This window comes from Papilio machaon, chromosome 1 (assembly GCF_912999745.1).
Source record: "Papilio machaon chromosome 1, ilPapMach1.1, whole genome shotgun sequence".
Lineage (NCBI taxonomy): Eukaryota > Metazoa > Arthropoda > Insecta > Lepidoptera > Papilionidae > Papilio > Papilio machaon.
This window is the reverse complement of record NC_059986.1, coordinates 2,599,835-2,610,327: the sequence shown is the minus strand read 5'-3', so window position 1 is coordinate 2,610,327 and position 10,493 is coordinate 2,599,835. Positions and strand designations below refer to the sequence as shown.

General features: G+C 32.0%; 1 protein-coding gene across 1 annotated transcript in view; it reads left to right on the top strand.

The window, feature by feature from the left end:
• The first annotated feature begins 264 nt into the window (after positions 1 to 264).
• LOC106714220 (serine/threonine-protein kinase 26) overlaps positions 265 to 10,493 on the top strand; it is a 75,442-nt gene continuing 65,213 nt past the window's right edge. Inside the window, exon 1 of the mRNA XM_045679054.1 lies at positions 265 to 720. Within this exon, the coding sequence (XP_045535010.1) occupies positions 706 to 720 (15 nt within the window). The 5' untranslated portion in view covers positions 265 to 705. The remainder of the gene's footprint in view (positions 721 to 10,493) is intronic.

The following is a 10,493-nucleotide window of genomic DNA, read 5'->3' as shown; positions in this document are numbered from 1 at the left end:
TTCATTAGTGTAAATAAAGTTTAATAATTGGCGCGATTTTTCCAATTTGGCCTAGAATTATTGATATAAAATTTATTAACTGCGTTTGCTTGAAGTCTTTTCATCATTTTTATTTTTCATCACTACATAATTTTTATTTGGATCTAATCAGGAGGTTTATAACTTCAGTCGGTAGGATTTTATTTTTTATGCTGTCAACCTCGTCTGCGTTTGACAGATTTAAATCTAAATGTTGCCATGTTGTCATTTCTGATTATGACATGAAAGCAAGATGGCGAGTTCATCTCCGTTTATTAGTTTGTTCCGTGTTACTTCTACATACATTAGATGAGTTTTTTCTATTACGGTTTTTATCGAAACATCAAACTGTTAAAATAGCAAAAATACAAATTTTGTTAGTGTTGTAATTTTTTTAATATGACTAAGATTTTTAATTGACTAGACAGATGTGCATCTATCCCACCTGAGGAATGTTGGTTTTTTTCAGTGATTTGTGATTCGGTCAGGTGTTTTCATTTTATAATTAAAATTTGGTCTTTGCGCAGTGAGTGATGTTACTAAGTTCAGATGTATTTGTTTCGAGGGGACGCTAAATGTCTGGACTTTTTTCAATGTTGGAAAACAAAAGCTTGAACTATTTGTTTTGATAGACAGTGATAAAGTTAACTAGAAGGTCCGGATCGAAGCTGAGGTCCGACCGGAGTGATGGCCTTCAGTGAGGTAAGTGTCTTTTGAGAGTCCTTGGGGGACGACTATTAATTTTTATCGAAATAACGGGGTAGCAATTTGCTTAACTACGTGTCATACAAAACCAGTACGTATTTTGTTGAAATTTTGTTTTAACTCAAACGCAATTACAGGTGTTGTAACAATGTGTAACTTATTATCACTTTTACTAGTGGCTAATACTTGCTAAGACAACAAATAAGATTGTGTATAAGGTGTTAATTGAAGCCTCATGCAAAACTTTTTAACACTTGTTTTTATATGCTGTTCTAAATATATACACGGATATGTTTTTTCTTCTATCAATGCAAATGTCTTAAAAGAGTATGTTTATCATATTATTGTTAACTGATAAATTTGTGACTGTTTCTGATAGTATATAAATGAGATAAGAAGAAATCCTACATGCTCAAGTACTTATAAGTCTGCATTACATATCTAGCCATGTTTATTTTATAATAAATTCACTTTATAGAATACAAATGTGTTTGCTTAATTTTAAAACTCACCATATATTTGGAATTACAAATTAAAAATTACATTTTACACATTACAATTTTAACTTGTAGGACGAATGATTATATGTCTCAGTTATGTAAAATTCAAATTAATATTTTGTATGTAAAAATTTACTACACTGCAACATGGTTATTTCAACAATGATGTTCATATGTGTGCGAATAGTAAGGTATAAAATAGGTTAAAAATACTTTGAAATGTAATTTTCATATACTGTGAGTAACAAAGCAGTCATACCAATCAGATTCATCACTGTAAACAATTGACATTTCTCACAATGCTTGTTCAACAATTGATCATGATGAAAATAAAGTGTCATTAATAAGTTCAATAATATGTGAGACATTCATTTACATATGAAATCAGCAGTGATATTAAAAAATTGTCTCACGGCTTACAGTAGGAATTTTTTTTATTTTTTTATTTAAGTTTAATACTGTCTTAATTTATATATTTATGTTGGAATAAGGTTGGATATATTTATAATAATTCTGATTTTTGGTGGCATTTACGCCAGAAGGTTGTGAAAAAATTTACCTTCTGTCTTATTATTTGCCAGATATTTATAAATGCTTACTCCTTATATCATAAGAATTTTGAAACCAGAATAAACTAAATAAAAATAATTACAAATAATTTTTCTCAAAATCTTTATTGTTTGAATTTTCTAAAATAAATTAATGTATCTAAAATTGGAAGAAAATGACAAAAGTTCCAATAGGAATTTTAAATATGTAATTAATATCACAAAAGACTGTTAAAATAATAAAAATATCAAAATACCCACATATCAGTAATCTTATCAAATAAACATATTTCCATTTGTGCTGCAGCAATAATTTATTTTTTTCATGATGAATGATGTTATGCAAATGTAATTCAATAACTAAAAAAAAATATTTTGATAGTAATCATAACAGAAAACAGAATTTTTTTAGTATGTGACAGTTCTCCAAATAATACTTACTTTAATTTTTGGTACTTGTTAATTATTGGTAGATAACATTGTACCAAGTATCCTTTGTAAACTTTTTTATTGGTTGCCTAGCTGACAAATTGTGAATTTTGACATGACCTTGGTTCACATGCTTCATACTATCGGTTATTCTAACATCCTTTTAATAAATGGATAATGGAAATACATTGTTTAGTGATTAAATGTCATGTAAACATTTATATTTATCTATATTTCAATATTGCAGTCATATGAATCACGTCGGAGCGCAGTCTCGTGACGCAACAACCGTTAACAATTCGCACGGACCCGTTCTGTTCTTTAAAAAGCCTCTCTAAGTGTATTTACCGATTTTTGGTGCAACATTATAATAATTAAATCCCGTAATGCTTGTATCTTTTTAAAAGTTATTTTGATGGTAAATGAATGCAATTATAATAAAGAAATAGACGTTATACCTAAATAAAGTTCTAAAACGCAAGGGTCTAATATAAATTATCGCTCTGATTACGTAAGTCGGGAACATATTTGAGATTTTTAATTTGTTGTTTAAATGAAACACATTTTAAGAATGTTTAAAATAATCAGTAAAAACATCGACAAAGTTTGTCTTTTTTACATTGACTGTGCGAAATATTGCAGCTGTAGATTTTCAACCTTAAATTAAGCCTAGTATTTATACCATACATAGATCAGTGTATGGATGTAACTGATCGATAAAGATCTAGACGTTTCCTTGCCAATGATGCGTTTCTATTGACGTGATAATGTTTGTTTATTACCTACCGTTAGACCGTGTATAAACACCGACTGTTATTTTTACAGTTTAACTATTCTGCCAGTGCTACTCGTGTACTGGATTGGGTGGTAGTTGTTTCATAATTGTGTCGTTTAAGTGCGTTTTCTCACGGTTCAATTGTTATTCCGGTCTTGGAGAGCTACGTGCTTGTTACTCGTAAAGCAAACGCATCGCAACTGCGTGGGACAACTATATTTTTGTCTTAATCTAATTTTATATGATATTTTTAGGCAACGGATAGATCATTGGCTAAAAAAGTATGTTACAAATAGTCTTTATACGTGGAAAATGATTAAAATAAACTTTGTATAAGTTAGCGAAATAGCGACAGAGTTGTATCAAAGTAACTGAACTATGTCACTTCGATCTAATTTCAAAGTATTTTTAAAGTATGCGATTTGTTAAGCACCCCTTCTTAATAGTAAAAGCAATCTATAAATAACTTATGTGGTCTACATGACTGTCAAAGTGACAGCATCCAAGTGCAATGGAAAGTAATTTGTTGTTTGTAACAATAAAGTTATCGAGAAAGTGACATAACCTAAATCAGCTGCTGTCTGTATTTAAAATTCTATCGTATCACCTTCATTTGCGATTCGAGAATTTTTAACGCTTTCATTCTAATCGTGAGTCGATGTTATATTTTGAACAAATTTTACTATTTTCATTAAACGTCACCCGGAAGTTGACTATGGTGGCTTGTTATTTGAACGTATACAATAGGGGCATTTAGTTGCTGTGTAGGCAAATATTGTGTTGCCTGCAACTAGTTTCTTATCTATATAGGCCGTGGTTTCCTCGTAGGCCCCGCGACTATACCCGGTGAGTGGTCGTTATTTACCACTACCTAGAAAATGCCGTTTAAAACTAACTATTTACATTACAAAAGACATGGTTAAATTCCAAGTTTTTTGTTACTAGAACGTTGTTAAAGCGTTCGTTTGGAATAATGGTAGGTCCACAGAAATTGTGCGGACATTCATCCGTTACTTTTTTTATTAGAATTCTTTGTTGCTTTTACAAAATGTAAATTTTTAGGTATCAATAGCGAAACTGTATTCACAAAGACTGGTAACGAAATGAATACATAATTTAATTGACTTTCAACTTCTTACGGCGTCTTTGTTACAAATAATCAACGTTTATAATGAACTCGGCTTGTGTTTGACCAAAGCAAATAAATTATGAAACATAGTTGACAAGACAAAAGAATCATCTATATTGGTTTTCAAATTTACAGTTTAAATATCTGGTTGTACGCGAGTTTTAGTCCTGAATGAGATAATTTCTGAACTGTTTAAATAAATTCGTTGTCGATGTTATTAAACTTTATAGCTGCTATGGCTATATCTTAATTACCCTACGTCACAATTCAAACAAATAAGAATAGTAAAAAACCTTACAATGTTCTTATCAATTCGGTGAAACCGTCATTTCAGATTTTAAAAGTAAAGGTTTACTTACAAAACGTGAAGGATTGACTCGATCCAAGAACTGAACGTGCCTTTTAGAAATTTATTCACCTCATCGAAGAAGTCGCCTCGCGCTGCGCCGTGAAATTGTTGCAATAAAAAGTTTAATTGAATATTCCCAACGGTCATCGTGTTGATTCAGACAAATATCAGCTGGCCTGCGCGCAAGGTCTATGACCCGACTCGGACCTACCACTAAACAAATTAAAACGCACTTTAATAGCATAATTACATACAGATTTCGCATTCATAAAATTATGCCTTATAACAACTATATTCGGGAAAACGTTTAATAACTCTTAAACTCAGGTTTGCTTATATCAACTTCAAATTACGAAGAAAATAATACACAATAGTCTACAAACTATTTAATATCCTTGGTAGTCTTTTGCTAGGCGTCTAACAGTAGTAGAACCCCAATGTCATGTATGAGTAGGCCGGCTCGACTGGTGAAATACCACGATGTTACAAAAGGAGCCAGTCGTGAAGTGGAAGTAATTTTACGTTTGTCTGATGAGTGTGTTCTCTTTCCCTTCCCATCCTTTTATTATAAGGATCTAATCCTTCCTTAGAGGTGGTGGGTTTGGCAGAGGAGAGGACGCATAGGAAGGGAAAATATTTTCTTCCTGTGCATTCCCTCAGTCGATTGAAGAAAGGGGCAACGCATCTGTAAATGCAGATGTTGTATGGGCAGTGGTCGGTTTGCTATTTTGGGGAATTCAATTGGCCACTTTTTATTATTCAAAAATATTTTTAACGTCATGTCTTTTCATTTAAGGCGATTGAAACATCAATTTATTCTAATTAGAAAGGTTTAGGCGTGACATTTAGTATGGCCGTTGGAATTCGTATAAGCAAAAAAGAACGATACCGACCAGCCAATGTATTGCCAACTCTACGACTTGGATATCATCCAAGACGTTTGTAGTAACGTTGTCCTGTTTGTTGTTCATTGTAAACACCTGCTCCCGCCAGATATTCCGGTCTTAGTTCACCTTTTTTTAATTTTAAATGCCGTAACTGCCCTTTATGTCTTTTAAGGATTGTTTTTTACGGCTTTTCAGGGGAACCAATAACGAACGATAAACTTCTTAAAGACGCAGGTGATTAAATAATACTTTTTACGAGTTGTTCACTTTCTTAACTATGTTATTTATAGTATCAGACTTTCTACAAGTCGATATTGGCTTACACCGCTTATGACCCTATCGCCTGACCGATACCTATTTGAAATGAACTATTCGCATTGAGTGAAAGGGGGTTATGTACTATTGTTACCCTTTGTACGGTTCGTTCGCGTCGCGTGGTGTGGTGCCAGTCGATAATAGAGCGCTGCACAAGCACCCCACTTGTCCTACTTGTCGATCATACCAAACAAGGTCATATTCTATTATAAAATATCATTGGATAAATATAGTCGCTAGGGTCCGTCCCCACCGACGGAATTAACAGTCGGACCTATTTGTTAATGTTAAATATATGCATATCATACGTTTCACCTTCATTCAAGCACGTTATTTCTTTGTTATTGTATATTATAATTTGTATTGTATTGTATTTTAAAAAATTATATGTAACGATGCCTGGAAAAGGCGAAATGTTCAATAAAAATAAAATAAAATACTTACAAAGTGAATGCTTTACAGTTCACATTCACTAAATTGTTAGATTTTTTTTCACACGCACGTAAATTAAAGCTGTACGAAATAATAACCACGGTTAAAGTTAAGTGTCGAATATGACTATAGATAAAAATGCATTCTTAGGTTCATCTTTTATTACCATGTTTTCAGAATTGCCCTGTTTGCAGTGTAACTGGTAACCAGGCCACTACAGACATTAAAGTAGGCCGCGTGAATTATTTCATAATAATGTTACACATAGTTCGCCTAATTTCCAACAAATTGTTTATTAAACGCCTCGTCAGTTGCCTAATCACATTCACTTTTGCTTCAACAGCATTAAGTGGAACGTCCACAGTACGAGGACTAACGAAACTGACCTCCTTTCTTTATAAAAAAAAAATGAAAATATTGAAAGTTACGTATGTAAAATGAGACGTTTTATATTTTGACGTATATTCGCTTCGACTAAGCGACGAACGTTCGATAAATAAACACGCGTGAAAGAATGCAAGCCGAGCGTTTCGAAAGCCACGTATCATCAGCGGACTGCGTTATTCTGATACAGATTATCCGAGAAAGTTATTTCAATGCCTGCTAAATGTTATTTGACATATAAATTTTTTTCAATATAAAATGCTTCCTTATTACTTTTACGATCAATTTTCTCTGGGTTTATAGATAATTAAACTATAAATAAAATATATTTTCTTTTGCGTGAAAATCGATTTTACGGGATTCTAGTCCATTCATTATTCATAAATACATTTGACTTTTTAATTAATGTTTTCCATAATAACGTTCATCTTATCTATGTTTATACATCTTTAAAGATCAACATTTACATCACGCTGCAGTAACCGGTTCTTTCGATAACCTATCACGAGGTGTCAAAGTTTAAACATTTATTGGTTAATAATTGTATGCCATGTGTCATGTGCCGAGATGTGTCAAGCATTGAGGCGTGGCGAAAATTTTTGACAGATGCTTTAAATATTCATTTACGGCAACCGAGGTCGACACATCAATATTAATAAGTTATGGGTTCGGTAATACGCTCTACCATAACAAACTAAATAATTATACGAAATGTATTAGAGTTGTATCCTGTATTGTTCCTCGTATATAACATTTTATAGGTCATATTGTCACAATCATTATTGTTTACTTCGGTCGTATCCTTAATGAGGTCACGATCATATCAGACCAATTTCCGTTCGTGTGTATTTCATTGGTTTATTAATGATCATCTAAGACTTTTGTACCGTAGCTACTATTGTGAGACAATTATATAAGCATAGATTTTTATTTATATAGATAGAAGATAGAGGTGTATATTGAATAAATGACAGAAGATTATTTAATACGTCACCTATATAAGTTGACAGTGTTTTTTAGTAATAAATTAAATATTTAAATGACGAATATAGTAACGTCATCTCTGTTCGCATTCCGTGACAAACTTGTGTGTGTGTGTGTGTGTGTTCACACTGCGTGACCCACGGAGGAAACAATTCGGCCTCAAAATATCAGGTTTATGTTTAGAATAGTTAAGCTTCAAATATTATGATTGCTTTAAAATTTAACGGTTTCCGATAAGATTATAAACAAATTTTGATATTAAAGATTGATATAGACCGCGACTTCCTTTATGTGGTTATACTGTCGTCCTGTTGTTTACTAATGTAATATTCCTGGTAAAAATGTCGGCGGTATAAAATAGTCGATGAAAAAAAAAAAATTTTTAGCGGCAATTTTAAAATAAATAAGGAATTCTATAGATGTTTAAAATGCTTTTTCTCTACTCAGAGTGTGTGTATTTAAATTGTTACCACAACTCGCGTAATTTTTATTATACAAATTGAAAAAGTACTGAATGTTTTATTATTACAAAATACATACGACAAGCTTATAGCTTTAATTGCTAGAAAGATTAGTAAAATCAGGAAAGGAAAATCTTTAAGGTATATATAAAATTTCAGATAAATTTTAGCTTAAACATACGTCATACGTCATACCGTGTCTCTAGCACCCGGCTCCAATTCTTGACAAATCATGGTTATTGAAACATTATTATGCATAAGCTAGCGAAATGCGATCTTAACCAATAAATAATAAAGTACCTACTTATACCGAAAGCATTGTAGTGACACACGTCACCACGTTAGCGTCAATAATATCAATCGACGGCGATAAAAAGGTTAAAACACGTAATCGACAGTAACAGTATTTTTTTGGAATAATATAGTAAATGTTTTTGATCTTGTTTCTTATCAAATTTAAAAGAGTAATCTTCCCTTTGTCAGAGTCCCTTCTGATGTTTGCACTTCTGTAGGGGTGCCCTTGGAGTAGTACAAACCCTTTTCATCTTAGGTCGTTGCTCTTTTTCCATTGTCTACGTGAGACTGCTACATGTATTGGCGTCTAAATATCAGCATTGACACTAGTACCTGGCCATGGCAAGTTGACATAAACGTAAATACATGTTTTTGGTTGTTGTATTTAAAAAATAAAAAAGTTTCGCTTGCGTCATAATAACATGTTGTTCAAACCGAAGTTGTAATACTTGTTAAACTTACGCAGTATGGAAAGTTTTAACTGCTTTTTCAACTTGGTTGAAATTTCAGTTGTTTCTATGATTTAGTTGATTTATGTTGTTGTATTTAAGCAGTCATGGAATTGATAATAATTATTAACCATATTTTTTTTGAATTAGCGTTTTGTTTATTTTCCTATAGTAAATGCAACCTTTTTGGTCAGGTGAAAGTAAAAAGCCTACATTCTAACAGAGATCATCGTTCAATAAATATAAACCGGTATTTTGTAAGGTCATGACATTTTCGTCAGTCAATTCGTTTAACGGTTTATACGTAAAGTTCTAATAGTGTTAAGGAGAATAGGGATAGACTTACTTATGACATCATTTACCAGAGACAAATTCTTTAAAGAATGTTTTCATAGTACATAGTCAACATGTTGCAATCTATTCTAACGTGAACTCATCTCGATTGAGGAATTCATACAATATTTTTTTCATGACGATTACATGTTATATTCTTTCTTATTATTATTCCATGAATAGTTTTCAATAGACTATTTATCAAAAACTGATAGTTGAAAAATGTATAAAATTAAGTAACTAAGTTGTTAAGCTTTATTTGGTAGGTTGGTACAAGCTACTTGTCTTTGTACTAAGTATTTAAAGATTTTTAATTGAAATAGGTTTAAAAGAAAATAGTGGTAAACTTAATAAATGTAAAGTTTAATATTGTTTCAATGTTTTGCCCCGAATTCGGTTGATTTCCTGTTTGTGAGTTATTTTCGACACTATTGGAATAAATTACTAGCCTTTGTAACGTTTGTATTAATTGTTTTGCGTGCATATCCGTCCTTGCCCTTTCCGTTTATAAGTACAGGTAATTAACACGCGATTGCCTATACGCGTTATTAGACAAGATTCGGATCATATCTATGAGGTATATCTTTTTGTGTTAATATTATTTGATTTTAAATTTAGACCTATAGCAAAAAATCCCTTTGTGTGATTCATGATCTGTGAAAATCATTATCATTAAGTTCCCGAAGTTCTTGAAATCAATGCTTGGTAACGGTATTAACTCGACAAGCATTCTGGGCGACTAGTATCTACGGCGCCCATTTTTACCATGCCTAGGGGTGGGTTAACAGGGTTATGTGAGCGTGTAATTCGCAGAAATAAGGCGCTCTTTTTTGTCCAGCGGCCCTGGGCGGTCGCTCAACTGCGCCCTACCCTAACGCCGGACATACATAAGTTGTATTAATCTTAGCATTATCTTAGAATCGAATAGTAATTTATATAATGTATTTATAGAACTGAAAAAAAGTATCTTACTGTAAATATTTAGTACATTTAGCCATTTATTGCAAACCGTTATTTCTCAATATAATACCGCCCATTTCTATGTTTGCTTATGTACTTAATAAGCGATAGAACTAATGCAATTACCTAATTGATTGGATTAACTCAACTATAACGCAATTTAAGCCATACAAGTATGGATTATGAATATCTTAATCAATATATTAACTAAACTCAATTATATATTTATGATACTTGAGACGTTAAAAATGAAATAGCTATTTGTTAAGCTTTTGTTATGATATGTAGCTAACAATAACTTACGTAAAAACTATGCCCAAGTTTGAATTAATGGTTAAAATAACTGTTATTTGCACAATATATTAAGAATTCACTTTTTTACTTGATAGAAAACCGTTCTTCATGACTTTTGTTGACGTTAAATTTCACAAGGAATTTATTCCAATAAAATATACCAAAAAGCCAGTATGTGTGATGCCTAGCAACATAGTAAAATGCTTAACACTTCAAAACGTGCTTGTGAATTACTCGGTCAATATGA